The sequence below is a fragment of the Amblyomma maculatum genome, chromosome 9 (genome assembly GCF_055883805.1).
Source record: "Amblyomma maculatum isolate TAMU_Amacu chromosome 9, ASM5588380v1, whole genome shotgun sequence".
NCBI lineage: Eukaryota > Metazoa > Arthropoda > Arachnida > Ixodida > Ixodidae > Amblyomma > Amblyomma maculatum.
Genome location: NC_139352.1, coordinates 105922757 through 105943820, shown reverse-complemented (window position 1 = coordinate 105943820; position 21064 = coordinate 105922757). Strand labels below are relative to the sequence as shown.

The following is a 21064-nucleotide window of genomic DNA, read 5'->3' as shown; positions in this document are numbered from 1 at the left end:
GTTTGGCGGGAACAGCTCGCACGTGGTTCCAAAACCACGAGCAAGAGTTGGTGACGTGGGCAATCTGTAAGCGAAAGGTTCAGGATTCGTTCGTGAAGCCCATTGGTCGAGCTCTCGCAGCAAAAACAGAACTTTTGTCTCACATCCAATCTACCATGGAGTCTCACATCCAATCTACCTTGCCTACATTCAAGAACTGCTCAATGATCGAAAATGACAAGGTAGGCCATATCCTGAAGGGTATTGCGAATGATGCGTTCAACATCCTGTTCTGCACGGATTGCTTCACCGTCGACCCGGTGTTTCAAGTCTCGAAAATTCCAGCAGGCTAAACAACGACGCCTCGTACATTGCTTTGAGTGCCTGCCAAACACGGCAGCTACATCATCCTGCGATTATCTGGCCCCTTTGCAACAGCCTTCTTATCCCACGAACATGACTCGGATTTTCCGGAGAACTCGAGGCCTCAGCTCCTACAGCACTGTCTCCGCTGCCCGGCACCATGGCCATGATTCAGGCCGTAGTTCGCCAAGAACTTGCAAACGTCGGCCTCTCCTCCAATACCGTGCCGCCCACGCCACCATCCCACCCTGTTCAAGTAGTGGCTGCTGTTACTGCCTGGCCACCTTCCCCACGTAGCTACCTTAGTCGCGATCCTGCAGAGTGGCGGTCCTCAGACGACCGGCCAATTTGCTTCATTCGTTGTCGCGCCGGTTATACATCGCGTTATTGTCGTAACCGCGCTTTCTTCGCTCCTCGCTCATATTAAAGCGCCGACCGCCTATAATAACAAGGCCCTCGACGCTTCCCTGCCCAACGATGGACCTGGCCATTATCATCCTCAACAAGGTGAGCCTCGCAACGAAACCGGCTTCACTGCCCGTCGCACCAGCCGATCTCCATCCCCACTGGCTCGTCGGTCCCGTTCATCGGTACCTCGCCGCAGCTCCTCCCCATCATACGCCGGCACCTACTCGGGAAACTAGCGAGTGCAGCGCCCTGGAGTGACGCTGCATTACCTACCCGGACATCAACTCGGAACTGACCGCCGCACCCAGACGTAACATCATTGATATTCTTGTGGACGGAGTCTCAGTTTCTGCCCTTATTTACAATGGCGCCCACATTTCGTTTCTCAGTTCCTCGCTCCATCGACGCCTCAAGAAAGTCCTCACATGCGCTTCCTCGTCTGCCGTTTGTGTTGCTGATGGCAACACAGCTACTGTCATTGGTATGTGTACTGCGAGAGTTACCGTTGCCAACCGCCACATTCCTGGGCTATTTATAGTCCTCGCCAATTGCCCTCAAGACGTAATATTAGGACTCGATTTTTTAACAGAACACTCCGCTGTCATTGACTGATTCATCCAGACCTACCCCTCTGCCCTGACACCGAAGCTCGTGAAACTTCGACGGTCCGTCCTCGCTCCGCTACATTTAGTCGCCTACCGCCAGAAGCCGTAGTGTATGTGCTCATGTTGCCTTTTCCCTCCGTTCCGGAGGGCGACTACGTTGTTTGCCCCATAACCGACGTGACTCTTCAGCGTAGCATCGCTCTCCCTCACAATATAGTGCATGTAGCAATAACAGCACTTCTATCCCAGTCCTGAACTTCAGCTCTCTTGTGCAGGTTCTTCCTGAGGGCGTTTATCTCGCCGATCTGACGCCATTGTCGAAGTTTAATGTGGCTGCTCTTTTACGTGACCCTGTTGCTGGAGTGCCGACACGACCCATACCGTTCCCACCTCAGGAGGTCCGCATATCTGGCATGGTTGCTCCTGAATTGCGCCCTGATTTTGCTAAAGCACTTATGCCCATCTGACATGGTACAGTGATATTTTTGATTTTGGTGACCGACACTTGGGTCAAACGTCCATAGTAACACATCGCCTCGATACTGGAGATGCCAGCCTAATTCACAGATGACCTTACCTAGTCGCCATTTCTGAACGTCGCCTCATACAAGATGAAGTCGACAAGATGTTGGCAAGGAACATTATAGAGCCTTCTAGCAGTCCCTGGGCATCACCTGTCGTGCTTCGTAAAAAGGACAATACCTGGAGGTTCTGCTTTTATTACCGACACCTCAGCAAAATTACTTAGAAGGACGTTAACCCGCTCCCCAGGATAGAGAATGCCACTGGCTGCTTGCACGGTGCCAGCTATATTCCTTCAATTGATCTTCGTTCCGGTTATTGGCAGATCGCTGTCGACGAATGAGACAGAGAAACGACCACCTTCGTCACGCCCGATGGCCAAAACCAATACACGTTGATGCCTTTTGGTCTGTGCAATGCTCCTGCAACATTCGAACGCATGCTCGGCTTTCTTTTACGTGGTTTCAAATGGACGACGGGTTTATGTTACCTCGATGACGTTTTTGTCTTTCCTCGACCTTCGAGAGTCATCTCCATCGCCTTAATGCCATTCTTGGAGCCTTTCGAGGAGCTGGCCTTCAGCTCAACTCGAAGTGTAGCTTCAGCCGACGTGAAGTCAAGGTACTCGGTCACGTGTTCGACGCTCGTGGCGTTCAACCTGACCCATACAAAATAAATGCTGTAAGTGCATTTTCGACACCTTGCTGCACCAGTGACATGCGTAGTTGTCTTGGCCTATGCTTCTATTTTCGGCGGTTTGTCCCCAACTTTGCGGAGACGGCTCGTCCACTCACAAATCTGAACAACGACGCTTCATTTTGCTGGGGCCAAGGACAATCTCACGCCTTTTCTACGCTCATTGTGGCCCTCACTAACCCACCCATCATGGCACACTTCAATCCCTCGGCACAAACGGAGGTACGCACCAACGCCAGTGGTCACAGTATTAGTGCCATTTTCGCCTAGCTGCAGATGGGTCGCACTCACGTCATTGCTTATGCCAGTCGCCTTCTTTCTGCGGCTGAGCGGAATTACCTGATCACAGAACGTGAGTGCTTGTTCCTCCTGTGGGCCATTACAATATTTCGCCCCTACTTGCTTGGCCGCCCGTTCTCCGTCATCGCCGACCACAATTACTTATGTTAGCTTTCTACACTTAAGGACCCTACTTGTCGCATTGGGTGTTGGGCCCTCCTTCTTCAGGATTATAGTTTTTATGTCGTTCCCAAATCTGGCCGGCGGCACGCTGACGCCGACTGCCTGTCACGCAATGCGGTAAATTCTCAACCTTCAAGCGAGTGTGACGATGACACACGTGTGTTGGCCATTTCTGACCTTTTAGACATTCGCCACGCCACAAACAGCGCTTAGATCCCAAGCTTTGCAGCATTATCAATCGCCTCAGCACTAATCACCTTGATGCTACCCTTACTTTGTTTGTGTTCCACAACGGCACCTTATACCGGCGGATTATGCGACCAGAGGGCGCCGAGCTTCTGCTCGTGATCCCCGAAAACCTGCGTACCACCGTTCTTCAACAGCTGCACAACGCACCCACAGCGGGTCATCTTGGCGTATCTCGTACGTACGACAGCGTCTGCAACCGCTTCTTTTGGCCAGGCCTCCACCGCTCATTTCGTTGTTACGTGGCTTCTTGTGACCGGTGTCAGCGACGGAAGAAGCCCTCGGTGGTGCCTGCTGGATACCTGCAGCCGATCGACATTCCAGTAAACCCATTTTCCCGAGTTGGCCTTGATCTCTTTGGGCCTCTTTCCCACTCTCTGCGTCGGGGAATAAATGAATTGCGGTGGCCACGGATTATACTACGCGCTACGCTGTCACCCGGGCGATAACCACCAGCTGTGCAACTGACGTGGCAGCGTTTCTTCTCCACGACATCAGCCTGCTCCATGGTGCTCCACGCCAGCTGCTCACTGATCGTGGCCGTTGATTTCTTGCTCGAGTAGTCGACGAAATTTTCCGGTACTGCTCCATGAAGCTTAATTTCACCACCACTTACCATTCACAAACGAGCGGCCTCACCGAACGCTTCAACGGTGCACTCATGGAAATGCTGGCAATGTGCGTATGGGGTGATTACTGTGACTGGGATGTTACTTTGCAGTTTTTAACGTTCGCATATAATTCCTCCCTTCAAGACACAATGGGATAGTTACCCTTCTATCTTCTATACGGCCGCGACCTTCCCTTTCCGTTTGACAGCGCACTGACTCCCACCGTTATTGCCAGTTCCTATGTTCGTGACGCCATGTCTCGAGTTGACGCCACCCGTGGTATTGTTCGCCGCCGGCTAGCTTCCTCCCAAAATTCCGAGAAAAGCTGCCATGATTCTCGTCACCGGGACGTCCACTACTCTTCGCGCTCTCTCGTCTTTATCTGGAATCCCACTCGTAGAGTTGGGCTGTGTGAGAAGCTCTTGCCAGACGTGGACAGGACAGTCTCTCTGCTCACATGAGATCGACGTCACTATTGTGTACAAGTCTGGCAAGAAACACAGTGACACTGAGTGTCTATTCCGAAAATGTATCCCGCGTTCTTCACTTGAAGCTTATGACTCCGTTTTTCTCGGCGCACTCATGATGTTGAACTCGCTCAAAAGCAAGGAGACAATAACGAACTGCGGCCCTTCATCAATTACCTCGCTGGACGCGCCATATCGCCGCCTCGCCTTTTTAGGCATAAACTGTCGTCGCTCTGCTTGAGACACGTACGGTGTCCCTACAAGAAAATTGCGCTTCCAGAGATATTCAGTATTTGCTGCTGGTCCAAATGCCGCTCTTTACCAAACCTCTGCAGGCATGCAATGTCGAGCTTTCTGTTAGACATCTCGGTTTTTCTCGGACTTTGGGCCAGTAGTACAAGCTTGCTGCTGTTGTCCAGCACTATGTTAAGACATGCCGTGATTGTCAACGTCGAAAGCTGCCACATTTAAAGCCTGCGGGCATGCTGCAGCCTCCTGATCCTCTTCTAGTACCGACTCACCAAGTCCATACGGACATCCTTTGGCCCTTTCCCACGTCATTATTAGGCAACCGGTACTTCATAATCGCAGCTGATTACCTCACACGCTATTGCGAAACAAGAGCTCTTTCAAGCGGCAGCTCTACTGATATTGCGAACGTTCTCATATTTAACCCAGTCATTCATCACAGTGCCACTTCCGCTCTGACGTAGGATGTTATGCGGTTTAGTGGCATTTTGCCATTGCAGAACAACAGGTTGCCATCCTTTAACGATTGGCTTTATTGAGCAACTCAGTAAGATTACCCCCGATATAATTTCTATGTTCGTTGACGAAGACCCTAACAATTGGGACCAGATTACCGTATGTCACTTTGTTGTATAACACCGCAATCCAGGAAACAACCCACTTCACAACATTTCGGATAGTGCACGATCGCGAAGCCGATACCATGCCAGACGTATTGATACTGCCAGATGTTGACCAACCATCAGTAGCCGCTGCTGATAAATTTGTTTCGCATGCTGGGGCCACCCGCCAGCTGGCTAGACTCAGAGTCTGTACAACAAGCTAAGGATGCTCAGCACTTATACCTTCGTAACAGGGAGCTAATCTCCAACCATAGCGATCTAGTTTTGATAAGAACTGTTCGCTACCGGGGTCGCTCCGAAAAGCTTCAGCGCCTCTACTTCGACCCGTACGGTGTGCTGAGCAAACTCAGAGACGACACTTACGAAGTGATCGAGGCACGAACAGTTCATTCTTCCTGATGGCAAGCGCAATCAAAAGTCCTACTCGTGGCCAGGATGAAGTCCTTCTGCGACGGCAAGGTCAAGTGACATCTATTTTTCTCTTCCTGTGACTGCAACTGTCTATCTATGATAACGTGATGTTCGCGTCGCCTACGGTTCAACGTGGTCTTGCCACGAGGCATTGGGACGATGCCTTTCCCACTGGGAGCGGCAATACCGCACTCTTCATTACATATAAGTGCCGCTATGTTGTCGAACTCGCGAGTAGACAGACGTTCGTCGTCTTCGTTCGGGGAGCTCGTTCTCTAGTTGGATAGCCTGCCGTGCCTTTCGCTGACGCTTGTGAGCTGATGCAAGTGTACCTCTTTACTTAGTTCTATCAGCTTCTGTGGCGATATGCAACCCGTATAAGACCTGGCGGCCGCACATTGTCTGGGGCAGAAGCTTGCATGACTATTGAGATGCGCTTGTGAAGTTCCCGGTAGGTTTTGAGCACCCTAACGCTAGGTGTCGCTCGTTGGCAGGGGTAATAGGACTTATAATGTACAGCTGTCGACGATAGCCGGGTTATTCTCATTCACAGCAGCGTTTCAGCTCAGGCTGAAGATTTAATATATTGCTAGTGCACACATTCCTTTACCAGTGATTGAATGATGGTAAAGTTTCTACAGAAATAAATGCTCTCGTAAATTCACAGTATGCTATGTATAAGAGCTGAGAATATTCCGAGCCTTTTTTCTGTTTCCTGGTTGATAGTGTTAAGATTATTGGTAGAGTACCCGTTCCAAAAGGCTGCAGGACCATCTTCCTGAATAAACTTTATGGTACCCTAGATTATGTTATGTATATGCCCTGCATCAGTGAAAATCAATTGAAGAAGACAATGATCAATAACAGGGAGACAAGAGACGAAGCTGTAGCGAAGGTTGGTGCTACGAAGTTTGGCGCTTGCAACCATTTACGCATGTCATGTGTTTACTGGGCGTTTTTTTGCCACATGTCATCTTGATCGTCGTCATCATCATCATCATCATCATCATCATCATCATCATCATCAGCCTTATTACATCCACTGCAGGGCGAAGGCCTCTCCCATATTTCTCCACTTAACCCGGTGCTGTGCTAGCTGCATCCGCTTGACCCCTGCGAACTTCTTAATCTCATCCGCCCATCTAACTTTCTGCCGCCCCCTGCTACGCTTTCCTTCCCTTGGAATCCAGTTTGTTACCCTCAGCGACCATCGGTTATCCTCTCTTCGCACTGCATGTCCTGCCCATTTCTTCTTAATTTCTACTAGAATGTCGGTAATTGACTTATTTCTCTGACCCACTCTGCACGCTTTCTATCTCCTAATGTTGCCCCTACCATGTTTCGTTCCATAGCCCTCTGGATTGTCCACAACTTAAGTAGAACTCTCTTGGTTAGCCTCCACGTTTCAGCCCCATAGGTGAGTACAGGCAAGATGCAACTGTTGTATACTTTCCTCTTGAGCGATATCGGTAAGCTGCTAGTGATAATCTGCGAGTGCTTGCCAAATGCGCTCCATCCCAATCTTATTCTTCTTGTTATTTCCTTTTCATGGTCCGGATCTGCGGTTACTACCTGCCCTAAGTAGACATATTCGCCTACTACTTCCAGTATTTCGCTACCTAATGTAAACTGCTGTTCCTTCCCGAGACTGTTGAACATTACCTTAGTTTTCTGCATATTGATTTTCAAGCCTACCTTTCTACTTTTCCTGTCTAGGTCATCAATCATTATTTGCAGTTCATCCCCCGAGTTGCTTAGCAAGGCAATGTCATCAGCAAATCGCAGATTACTGAGATATTCGCCATCTACCCTTATCCCTAACTGCTCCCATTCCAAGTCTCTGAATACTTCCTCTAAACAAGCTGTGAATAGTACTGGGGAGATTGTGTTTCCTTGCCTAACTTTTCTTCGTGTTAGGTGGAGGTGCAGGTGAATAAATATCCCTGTGCGCACAGAATCGCCCATTTACGCAGCCAAAAGTTGGATTTGTGATGCGGCCGCCACCTACCTTGGATAATAACATCGTCAGAAACGGCCATTATGACCTCCGAGGTAGCCCTTACAACCGCTTAAACATCGACACGGATCTTAGTATTCAAGAAAATAAGCCAACTTTATATATTTATAGTGATTACAAGCCAGACGTTGACGATTGGCTGGATGAGTATGAGAGCTCCAACAGCAACTACTGATGCGCGACCATCATGCGGTCTAGCATCATGTTCTATTTAGCGGGAACAGCTCGCACTTAGTTCAAAAATTATGAACAGGAGTTGCTTATCTGGAAAAGTTGTAAGCAAGAGCTTCAAGACTTCTTCGGGAAGCCCATTTGGCGAGCACTCGCAGCAAAACAGCTTTCTTCTCACACCAAATCCCCACCGAGTCCTACCTTGTTACATTCAATACGTGCTCGCATTGTGTTGCAAGGTGAACAGCATCATGGCAGGAAGTGACAAGGTAGGGCATATTCTCAAGGGAAAAGCGGATTATGCATCAACACCCTTTTACGCAAGGATTGTTTTACGGTCAACTCTGAGCTTTCAGTCTGCCAAAATTTTGAGCTGGCTAAACAGAGCCGTCTCGTACATTGCTCTGCGCGCCTTCCGAACACGGCGGAAACGTTGCCTGCGTTGATCAGGCCCTTTTGCAACAGCCTTCTGATATAATGAACATGGCCGGGATCATCCGGCGGGAACCCGAGGCCTTACGCCCTGCACCACCCGCGTCTCGGCTGCCCGACACTCATGATACGGACTGTTCTCCGATAAGAAATTGCCAACATCGAACTCTCCTCCAGCCCCCTGCGCCAATCTCATAACCGTACCCTGTTCCTCCCGTAGCTGCTCCTACCTTCAGCCAGGCCTCCCCACATCGCTAGCTTAGTTGCAATCCTCAGAGCGGCGCGGCTCAGGCGACAGGCCATTTTGTTTCATTTGCTGTGAAGCCGGCTACAATTCGCATTATTGCCTTAGCCGTACCCTCCCAGCCCTCGCTCCTTGTAGAATGTTCATCATTGGTAGTATTATGAATCTTGATGCTTCTCAGCTAAATAAGACGGGCCTCTCAACACCTGTGATGGACCTCGACACTTTCTTCCTCAACCAGATGAGCCTCGCACTGAACCTGTCTCAGCTGCCCTTCTCTTCAGCAGATCTCCATCTCCACAGGCTCGCCGATCCTGTTCACCGGTATCTAGTTGCAGCGCCTCCCCGTCATATGTCGGCCCATATACGGGAAACTAGCGAGTGCAGCACCCGGGAGTGATGCTGCATTACCCACCCGGACTGCAAACTCGGTCTGACCCCTGCACGCACACAATTTTATTGATATACTTGGAGACAGAGCCCCAGTTTCTACCCTTATTGGCACTGGCGCCCACATTTCTGTTCACAGTTCCTTGCTCCGTCGACGCCTCAAGAAATTACTTACACCCGCTACATTACCTACCGTTGATGTTCCTGATGACAACACCGCTACTGCGATTGTTATGCGTTCTGCGAGAATTAGCACTGCCGACCGCCACATCCCTGGGTTATTTACGGTCCTCATCAATTTCACTCAACACGTTATATAAGCACTCGACTTTTTACCAGAACACTCCCCTCACATTGGCTGTTCTTGTGGAATGCTTCACTTAGACCTTCTGCTCTGTCCTGACGAACCGGCTACAGAAACATCAATGCTCCTTCTCCGCTCCGCTAAATTTTGTCGCCTGCCACCAGAACCTACTGTGTATGTGCTCATGCCGCATTTTCCCTGTTCCTGATGGCCCTTAACCGACGTGACTATGCAGCGTAGACTCATGCTTCTTCACATTTTCCACGTAGCGATTTACCCGCACTATTATTCCAGTCCTGAACTACGGCTTATTTGTGAAAGTTCTTTCCGAGGGCATTTCCTCACTGAACTAATCGAATTTTTTACTTAATGAGTCCGCTCTCTTTAGATGACCCTATTGCTGAAGTGCCGACACGACCTGCACCGTCCATGGCTCCGTAGGCCCGCATATCAGAAATGGTTGCTCTTGACTTGAGTCCTGACCGGGCTAAAGCACTTACGAAACTTCTGACTTAGTACAGTGCTATCTTTTTTTTGGTGAGTGACCCTTGGGTTAGAGGTCCCTCGTTACTCATCGCATCAATACCGGGGATGCCAGCCCAATTCACAGACGGACCTACCGAGTTGTCATTTCTTATTGTGTCATACAAGATGAAATGGACAAGATTTTGGAAAGAAACATTATAGAGCTTTCGAGAAGCCCCTGTGTGTTCCCTGTCGTGCTTGGTAAAAGGAAGAGCAGTACTCAGAGGGTAGGCGTTGATTACCGACACTTCAATAAAATTTCAAAGGGTATTTACCCACATCTAGGATGGTGTCCTCAACTGCTTGTGCGGTGCCAGCTTTTTCTATTGGGTGGATCTTTGGTACGGTCATTGGCGGATCGCATTCGACGCACGCGACAGAAAGAAGACCGCCTTCATCACTCCCGATGGCCTGTGATGCCTTTTGGCCTTTGAAAGGCGCCCGCAACATTCGATCTATTGATGAACTCTCTTCTACGCCACTTCAAATGAACGACGTGCTATGCTATCTCAATCATGTCATAGTACTTCCTTTGACCTTCGAGAACCATCTTTATTGCCCAGATGCCATTCTTGAATTATTCCGAAGAGCTGGCCTTCAGCTTAACTCGAAGAAGTGTAGTTTCGGCCAACGTGAACTGAAGGTGCTAAGAAACTTTGTGGACGCCCGTGGCTTTCAAGCCGATCCCGACAAAATTCGTTCGCTACGTTCATATCCTACACCGGCTTTACTAGTAACACGCGTAGGGTTCTTGGCCTTTGCTTCAATTTTCGGCCGTTTGTTCACAGCTTTGCGGAGACGGATCGTCCACTCAATATGCTCCTAAAAAACGACCTTCTATTTTTATGGTCAAGACCAATCTCAAGCCTTTTATGCACTCATTGCAGCCCCCAACAAACTGCCCGTCCTGGCACACTTCAACCCCTCTGCACCAACGGAGGTAAGCGCCGATGCCAGTGGTTAAGGTGTTGGTGCCATTCTCGCCCAACGGGTTGCACTCCCGGCATTGCTTATGGCAGTCGCTTTCTTTCTTCGGCTGATTGGAATTATTCGATCACAGAAAGTGGGAGTCTAGCTACTTTGTGGGGCATTACAGTGTTTCGCCCTTAGTTTTTGGCCGCCCATTCGCCGTCATCACAGACCACCGCGCCTTATGCTGGCTTTTGTGGTGAAAACTCATAGGGTGTTGGCGCTGAGTCTTCAGGAATACTTTTTCTGTCGTCCACAAGTCCGGTCGGCTGCAGACTGACGTCGAATCGCTGTCCCGCAATCCGGTAGATCCGCTGCCTGAAAGCGAGTGTGACGATGACACATGTGTATTGTCCATCTCTTACCTTTTTAACATTCGCCATGATCAGCGCTTAGATCTCAAGTTCTGCAGCATATCAACCGCCTTAGTACTGATCACCATGATGCTATCCTTGTTTTGTTTGTGCCCCGCAACGGTACCTTATACCGACGGAATATGCGGCAAGATGGTGCTGAGCTTCTGTTTGTAGTCCGTGCCGCGGGTGGGCTATCTCGGCGTATATCGTACGTACGACAGCGTCCGCTGGCGAATCTTTTGGACAGGCCTCTACTGCTCTGTTAGTCGTTACGTGGCTTCCTTTTACCGGTGTCAGCGATGGAAGAAGCCCTCGAGTTTGCCTGCTGAATCGCTGCAGCCCAGAGACATCCCAATAGACACGTTTTCCCGAGTTGGTCTTGATCTCCTAGGGCTTTCTCGCTGTCTGCTTCGAGGAATAAATGGATTTCGGATGCCAAGGACTATACTACAAGGTACGCTGTCACATGAGAGATACCCACCAGCTGTGCAACTGACGTGGCGGCGTTTTATCTCCACGAAGTCATCTTGCTGCTTGTGCGCCAAGTAAGCTGCTCAGTGACCGTGAGTGTTAATTTCTTGCTCCAGCAGTCGATGAAATTCTCAAGTACTGCTCCATTAAGCTTACATTCACCACAGATTACGATCCACAAATGAACGGACTCAATACAAGCCTCAACCGCACGCTCACAGATATCCTTTTAATGTGCTTGTCGGATGATCATAGCGGCTGGGATATTACGTTTGCCGTATGTAACGTTCGCGTAGAATTCCTCATGTCATTATACAATTGCTACACCCCCTTCTTTCTTCTATTCGGAATCATAAATATGTTTTACTGAGGCGCTTGTATCTTTGCGTAAACATCCGCTGTTAATGCTCTGTGACTAAAACTACGGGGCACATCCAGCAATATGTTTCCTTGGGGCAAATATTCGCAAACTATACAAATGCGCTGGATATTGTATTTACTCTCCCCTGGTCGGAAAACAATACGAACTGGAGCGTACTGTCCGAGTTCACTTCGCGTTAACAAATCGGTTGTCATTCCTGTCTCATTTCGATATGAAAGAATTTCAACGAATATCGGCACATTCATCGTGAATTTCTTAAAATCCCTATAATTAGCGTCCAGTCACATGAAAAAGAAATGTAAATATGTTGTTTACTGAGTAAGCCTAGAATATTTCATTTACTTAATGCAGTGCTGCATATATTTATGGCACTTAAAATTTGAAGCCATTAGTAGTTCCTGAGTACAAAGTAAAGATGTGTTTTATGAGCATCAGGTACGGAACTTATTAAATTAAACGCGGTACTCGAAGTGCCTGGTATATGTTTTTATTGGCTTATGCGGTGCTTGTTAAGGGAAGCATCTTTAAATATTTTGTCCTGTTACATAAGCGAAGGCGAAGATTTCAAGCGCTCGGTATGCCCCGTTTCACCCATTTTCTCATGCATACGTTAAAAAACGTGTCATATATCGCGCGATCTAATACATCGTTACGGCTAAGTCAATTTTACCCTTTTTATTTGTCCTTTCGAAGAACTTAACGAGAAATATAAAAAAGAAGTGGGAGTCCGTACCAGCAAGAGATTTATCGGGCTTGAAGACAAATAAGTATAAAAAAGGGAGCAAAAACTGACGACTCAAAAGACCTGTTCTTAAAAGAGAAATAATATTAGTAATATTTATTTATTTTTTTATTTATAATAATTATATAATATTAATATTATTCAATCAATCAATCTTTATTTAATGTGCGCAGGAACAACCATGTAGTCTTTGTGCTGCCGCAGACAAAAAAAAAAGAAAATGCGCACACAAGTTTTCAAACAACGCACCAAATTAAACTGAGACGAAAAGTGTGACGGAAAGAAAGAAATCAATGAGTAGCATGTCTTATATACACAGTCAGAGAATTGTAGAGCACATAACACACACAAAAAAACAATAGAATGAGAAAAAAACAAATAACTGACATTGATTATAGTAATATAAATAAACATAAAATAAACAACCATTCCTGGCGCAACAAGAGCGTGGTATTTAAAACACAGGCTAGAAATACAGGGAAATACAATTAAGAAATAGAATTGAACGCGGGACAGTAAGATTCGAAAATAAAGTTTAAAGTTAAAATATAAATAAGAAACGGATAAAAAGCAGTACAAGATACTTTAAACAGCACTTAACGGAAATAAATAGCAAAACGTGAAGTAAATAAATACGATACTTAGGCTAGAAAGTGGAAGTTATATGTGATAAATACAGTTTAGAATACAAAGCTACGAAAGTGCAATATAAATGAAGAGAGCGAGTTTTGTAAGATGTCAAGGTGAAGACAAAAGAGTGAAACAACTTCTGCATTCTGTCAAGAGGAGAATGGGAATGAAGAAACTTGAACCGGTCTGAATTCCCTCATGCTCTTTCGCGGAATGCTCAGAAGGTTGTACTCTAAGAGCTAAGGGCACATATTGTGGTCATGAAGGAGCTTGTAAAGAAAAGTTATATCTACTCTGACACGACGGCAGTTAAAAGAAGGAAGGTTCAGTTGGGTACCCTTGGTGGAGCGAGAGGAGGAAGTTGAGCGAGGAAAGCGATCTCGAATTTTTGCTCTACTCTGTAAACCTTGTTCCAGTTCGATTTACAAGTGCCATTCCCCACAACCGACGCGTACTCTAAAAGCGGTAAGCATATGGACAGGTACAGCTTTAGGAATGAAAGTGGACTACAGAACTCTCTCGAAAGTCTGCAGACGAATCCGAGTATCCGCATAGCCCGTTGAGCAATGCGTTTAGTAAGAGAGGAGAAGCGGAGGGTGCGTCAAAAAGTACACCAAGGTTATTAATTTTATTAACCCTGTCCAACAACACAGAATCCACAGAAGAATGATAATAATAATACTGATGATGATGATAATAATAATAATACTAATATTGAAAAGAAAAGAAAGTCAGAGTCGAAGATGGTATTCGCTGGCCTAGAAACAACAAAGCTTCTACAAGGTGGCCTCCAGGTTATAGAACTTCCTTAAGACATTTAGCGTAATTTATCTGAACATTTTAAACTTCTAAATTTCCCATCGAGATTTTTCTTTCGCGGCAAACGGTGACGATGCCAAATTTTCTCCAATAGGCGATCCTTAGCGACATTGCAGTAAAGTCTCCTGAATTCGGCCGATGAAGCGATATGCGTATAAGAGTGCGGTGCTGGCATGGTGTAATGGTGGGTGGCGCAGAATTTCTCATATATTGCATCTAGGCGCGCCACTATGAGCACATATTAAAAGATTTTGCAAAGCAAACTCAGGGTACAATAAAAAAGAAACTGATTGCTCTGTTAAAGTAATCGATCAGTCGATGCAGCATACAAACAGAAAAGCAGCGCTCAAAAAATGCAGCTGATCATTCAGCACCTGTTTGTAGCAGGCATCGTGCGTGTGTAATCATTAGTTTTTCCCAGATAGCTGCAGCACCATCAATGTTTTCGTCTCTAACAAAGAACTTTATGCTTCAGGCCGCTGCAGAAAAAATCGGCAGGAGCTGAAAAAACAACGCCTCCGCCAACATAACCAATTCTCGTGGCGACGCATGAGCAACCGCAAGTCGTATCCCAGAAGTCATTTTGAAAACAACCGCTAGGTGGCTTTTAGTGCCGCCCTTACAGGCGGCGCACGGGGCGTATGGTGCCAGCTGGTTAGACGGTTTTAATTTCATGGCGTTTTTATCATATATTTTGTCTTTCTAGATAGCTTGCCACTATCCTGCCAACTACATAATTACCTACTTGTGTGGCGTACTAGGTCTGGATATTTTTTATAATGTTCATTGCTTCCGCACTATTTAGTGACCGTAACAGGATCGGGTTCACATGCATGTAAATAAACAGAAAAATAGAAACCAAACACAGCATAGAATCTACTTTTGCGTTTCTATGACAACGAACATGTTAATGGTACATGGTGACATTTTAGCATTTTTCAATACACGTTGACAATTGTGACAGAAATGTTTTTCCGGATACCTCAGGCTTATTTCACCAGGTAACTTATTCCACTCACGATTAGATGCGGAAAAAATGAGAATTTGATTGTATCGCTCCTGTATCTGTATTCGGATACGTGTTTTGCATGTTTCATTTTTGTGATGCTTGTATTATATTGTTACTTAGCTGTATTCGCTGTTCGTGATCAGGATGAAGAAATTGGACAGACCCCGAAAAGGCGACGACGCTGAGTGTTGTGAAATCGGTGCTCTGATCAACGTTAGTTGCGCGGACAGCTTTGGCACTGAAGATCTTTCACGTAACATCTTTGGTGGAGGTGAATCTATTCGATACCCTGTCACAAGCTGGATCTTCGCAGCGGCCGCAACATCGGAACCACTACGATGACCACAGACGCCTGTACCTCTAAGCCGCCGCACCTGCTGCTGACATGGCCCACACCGTGACCCCGGAACCTTCTGTGGGACCGACGACGTCGACGTAGACGACTGGCTAGCCCTATACGAGCGCGTGAGCAAGCACAACAGGTGGGATCCCACACTCATGCTTGCGAATGTAATCTTTTACTTGGCTGGGACCGCGCGGGTGTGGTTTGAAACCCAGGAAGACTATATAACATCTTGGGACATTTGCAAACAGACTCTCCACGACCTGTTTGGAAAGCCTAATGGCCGCCACATTGCCGCCAAGAAAGCCCTCGCCTCTCGCGCCCAAACGTCTACGGAGTCTTATCTCACTTACATCCAAGACGTCCTGTCTCTATGCCGCAAAGTCGACCAAGGCATGCCTGAGGAGGATAAAGTCTGCCATATTGTAAAAGGCATTGCCGACGATGCCTTTAACCTCCTGTTGAGCAGTGATTGCTCCACCGTGGACTCTGTGCCGCAGGTGTGTCGACGTTTCGAGCAGGCGAAACAGAGGCGCATATCTCACCGTTTCGATCGGCTGCCGAACAGGGCTGCTAGCTCCTCCTGTATCGATCTCCCGCCTCCTCGACCGCCTGCTAACGACAGCACTTTGACACGCATTGTCCGCCAAGAGCTTGAGGCAATGACTCCCGCGGCCTCACTGTCGCATACACCTGACAACACCCTGGCTACTATATCCCTTAAGGCTGTTGTTCGCCAAGAGGTTGCGAATATGGGCCTCCCTTCTACCAGCGCCACCGACACCATGGATTCAGGACTTGCCGCTCCAGTAATTGCTGCTGCCTCAACCTGCGTAGGTTTCTCGCCCCGATATCGGTACTGCAACCCAAATGAATGGCGTACCCATGACAATCGCCCCATCTGTTTTACTTGTTCTCGCGTTGACCACATTTGCCGTCACTGCCGTAGCCGCTGGTAAACGCCATCTCGTCAGTACACCTACGTCGACCGCCGCGGTGACTATGCCTCTCGCTATCCCTCATCTCGCCCTTACCAGACCCGTGCTGACCCCGGTTCCTCTGTCCGTGCTGCCAACCGTTCACCATCCCGGCAAACACGACGTTCACGTTCTCCTCTTCCGCGCCGCAGTTCGTCACCGTCCTATTCCAGCTACTTACAGGAAAACTAGCCAATGCATCTCCCGGAGGTGACGCTGCATTTATGATCCGAACCGAAAAAACTGATGATTCCGGCCCTACAAAATATTCGGATCGACGTCCTTGTAGATGGAGTTCCCGTTCCGCTCTCATTGATACAGGCGCCCAATTGTCCGCTCTCAGCTCCTCATTTCGCCGTCGCCTCAAGAGTCCTTACTCCAGCCGTCTCGTCCACAGTTCGCGTAGTCTATGGTAGCCCTGCTGCCGTGGTTGGCATGTGTACGGCGCGAGTTACAATTGCTGACCCTCATGTCCCAGTGTTGTTCACCGTCCTACATGAATGCCCCCATGACGTTATCCTTGGAATTAACTTTTTAACAGCCCACTCTGCCCTTATTGACTGCTTTACCGGCCTACTTCGCTTAGACCTTCCCCTCTGCTCTGAAGACCCCTCCTGCTCACCCCGCCATCGATCAGCACAGTTCTGCCGCCTTCCTCCTGAAGCTTCCGTTTACATCCCTATGTCGCCATTCCCACCCGTCCCAGATGGCGACTATCTCGCTTGTTCCATGACTGATGTCATGCTGCAGCGGCACGTCACCCTTCCTCATCTAACGGTGAATTCCAAACGCAGAGCAGGAGCACTTCCAGAGCAACGTTTTCCTTTCGGAGCAATTGTCTTCCAAACGCAGATCCGGAACACGTATCGCGTCTTCCAAACGCAGAACGGGAGCAATTGCGAGCAAGGGTCGCTCGGCGGAGCAGTGAAAACTGCTCCGCCAAAATCGGGGGAACCGACCGGAAGTTTGCGTGACGTGACTTTCCGAGCGACACCTGCGCATGTGCTAGCTAGCGCATCCATTTCCGGTGGCTAGCCGCGTTGGGTCTCTGCACCGCGCCGTTCCATAGCAGACGATCAGTATTTGCCGCCGCCATGGATGGTTATTCGCGTCGCGCTCTTGCGCTCCCTTTGCTTGAGGACAGCGAGTCTGAGAGCAGCGGTTCCGACCCATCTGTCGAAGAATCAAGAATCAACTATTTATACGTCCATCGTCGGTGTAAACTCAAAGCCGCGCACGTTACAGCTCGGCTCTGGAAGACTCCAAACATTCGGTACGTGAACCGAAGTTTTCTTCCATATTAAAGAAAGTGCTGAAGGAGTCTTACAGTGTGTGTCCGCGCTCGGCTCTTCGAGCAAGGAGGATCTAAGGGAAGAAAGGCTGCATGCTTGCTAAGCAGACGACGCGAGCGCACGAAAAGCGCGGGCAAGTGCAAGGAACGATGGATACTTTCTCCGTCTCCGTTTCCTCGCGAGCGCCACCTACTTGCTCCGGCCGGAGCAAGAGTATTCGAAACGCAGTCTGGGAGCGTGCTCTCCGCCGGATTGAGGCGTTCTGTGATGGAGCGTGCGCGCTGCTCCAGTTCTGCGATTGGAATTCGCCATAATTGTGCACATCTCCCAGAACCGCACCACTCTCCCTGTCCTTAACTTCAGCGTTTCAACTCAAGTTCTGCCCGAGGAAATTTCATTAGCTGCGCTGTCCCCGATTACCGATTGTGCCATTTCAGCTCTGTCTCCAGATCAACTGCCGTCTCTGCACACACCCCCTCGTCTTCCACATCGCGCCCTGATCCGCTTAACAGCATGATTGCAGCTGATCTCTGACCTGAATTCACCGCTGAGTTACATAAGCTTTTGCTTACCTACAGTGACTTTCGGACTTCGGTACCCACCCATTGGGTCGAACTACAGTTGTCAAACACCGCACTGACACCGGGGACGCCAGTCCTATTCACAGGTGGCGCTATCGTGTTTCGCTTGCCGGAGCCAACAGTTGGGAGAGGGAGAGAGAAGGCCCAGGTGCTTATCGCTGGAGATTCTAACATGAACAGGTGCAAGCGAGATATCTTGGAACGTGTAAAGGGTGATACGAGAGTGTTAGTTGGAGCCTTCACAAGGAGCACAATGAGGGCAGTGCTAAAAGAGAGTAAAAATAGGCTGTCGAGAAATCCCGCAGAGCGCAGTATGGTGAAAGTAGCCGCGGGGCTAAACGATGTCCTAAATGGTGACGCTGCAGAAGTGGTGGAAAGTTTAGCTAATGGAATTGACGAGATCAAGGAGATAACACAGCAAGCACGGATAGTTGTATGCACAGTACCGGAGGTGCTAGGATTGAACGGAAAGCTGGAAAAGGACGTGGTGACAGTTATTCAGGAAAGTTAAGCGTGGAGAAGCGTTTCGAAGTGGTTGAGGTAAACAGGAAGGTGCATAAAGCAGGTTTTGGTAGGGCTTTTCAGCGAGATGGCAATAATTTTAACAGAAGGGTGGGAGCAGAGATCGGCTGGCGCCTGGCAGGCAGGGCTGTAGCTTTTTTAGGGGGTCCGCGAGGACTCCGTGCACAGAGGTAGCTAGAAGTGAGGCAGAAGAAAATGTAATAACGGAGGCTGACCGCCCAAAAATGGCAAAGAGGAGGTCAAGAAAGGAAAGTACAAAAAAGAAATTTAACACTAGGATCAGCTACATAAACATGCAAGGAGGTAGAAAAAGAGCGAAATGGCTAGAGATAGAACAGAAGTTCAAGGATGACAAAATAGGTGTGTACGCTCTTTGTGAGACTCAGCTCAGGGATCTAGAAGATCCGCCGTTTAGAGATGGCTACGTCTGGGAAAAAGGGTAGAAGGGGTAGGTATGTTGATACACCAGGCAAAAAAACTGGCAAAAAGTTAAATCATCTTGTAAAGAACATATCTGGGTATCAGGAACTATTACCGGCATAAGGGCATGGCTAGGGGTAGTTTATTTAGAAACAGGACACCAATACCGGCAAGAAAACAATTATCTTGTTGAATGTCTCAGTGACAATATAAGCCAGTTTGGAGACGGGGCCAATATTATTTTGCTGGGGGACATGAACGGCCACATCGACAATCTGGATGAATACACTGATTGTAACGGGAAGCTAATACTAGATTTTTGTGAGTGACACGATCTAGTTATAGTAAATAGAGAAACAAAATGATGAAGGCCAAATCACGTGGGAATTCCGCAACAGGCAGACGACCATTGACTACTGTCTAATGTCGCAGGAACTTTATAACAAGGTCACAAAAATGGATATAGACGAAGAAGGAGAGTGTAGTCTGGGAAGAGATCATAAACGTATTAGTCTGCAGATGGGGCCCTTGATGAACAGGGAAATGGAACGTAGACAAAACGCAAACGCAAAATTAAACGACGATCAAATAGCGCAGATAGCAGCGCAGAAATAGAGGAAGCAATAGAGAAATGCCCCATGGAAGACTGGGATTATGAACAGGTAGAACTACTCAAAAGGAGGAAAACTCAGGAGGTTAAAGTAGCAAAATGCTGGAATGGAAAGAGAAAGCCACGGAGCTGTTGGAATAAGGTAATCAGGGAAGCTATTGAACAACGACGGGCTGCTTCAATGGAACACCGAATGGCAAAGAAAGCACAGGTATCTCAGGAGGAAATCAACCAAAAATTGGAATCATATCGACAAACGAAACTTGAGGTGCAGGCCCTCATCCAAAGTAAAATAAGGCAGTCCACCGATCGCTGGATGGCTGACATACACGATGCCTCTAGAGGCGGAGCAAGAAAATTCTGGAACCATATAAGCTGGCTAGGAAGGAAGAATCAAAGAAAGCAGGATCGGTTTCAAGAGAACGAGGGAAATTGTTTAAAGGGAAACAACGCAGTGAACTACATTACATAAGTTATAGCCGAGTCATTTAAAAGCGACGATAGGGTAATCTCCGCAAATCAGGAAGCAACACAAGGTAGCAGAATACAAAACAGCTTAGAACTGACCAATCTAAACTGGAAAAAGGCAGAAAAAAAATATTCCTAAAAACACATCTACAGGAATAGATGGAATTTCGATCAAGCTGATTAATGAACTCGGTCCAAAAAGTAAGGAAACGTTGTTAAAAGCTCCGGAAACAGTCATAACGCATAAGCAAATTCCGGACAGCTGGCGGCAGAGTAAAATCAATGTGATTTATAAAGGGAAAGGAGACAGGATGCACATAAAATCCTACAGGCCGATTACCATAACATCTGTTATGTACAGGTTAGCCATGCAGGTGCTGAAATTAAAGGTGCAAGCATGGGTAGAAAGCAACAAAATACTCGGAGAACATCAGAACGGCTTTAGAAATGGTAGGCGCTTAGATGATAGCCTGTTCGTGCTTACCCAATGCATCGAAATGTCTAGTATGGAAAATAGACCTTTGTATTTGGCCTTCCTGGACATAAACGGGGCGTACAACAACGTAAGCAGGGAACTCCTGTGGAACATATTAAAAGAAGAAGGTATCGGTTATGATAAAATAGAGTTCCTACAGGAAATATACCGGGATAACAAAGTAGAAATTACGTGGGAAGGGATAAGAAGTACGGAAGATGTCAAAGTATGCAAAGGATTAAGACAATGCTGTCCTCTATCACCGCTGCTGTT

The 21064-nt window shown here is 47.8% G+C and overlaps 1 protein-coding gene across 1 annotated transcript in view; it reads left to right on the top strand.

Annotated features, from left to right (window-relative positions):
- Positions 1-18215, top strand: part of LOC146180101 (uncharacterized) — a 50838-nt gene extending 32623 nt beyond the window's left edge. The window contains exons 3-4 of the mRNA XM_084580327.1: positions 15491-16279; positions 18153-18215. Of these exons, the coding sequence (XP_084436453.1) occupies positions 15491-16279; positions 18153-18215 (852 nt within the window). The remainder of the gene's footprint in view (positions 1-15490; positions 16280-18152) is intronic.
- The last annotated feature ends 2849 nt before the right edge of the window (positions 18216-21064 follow it).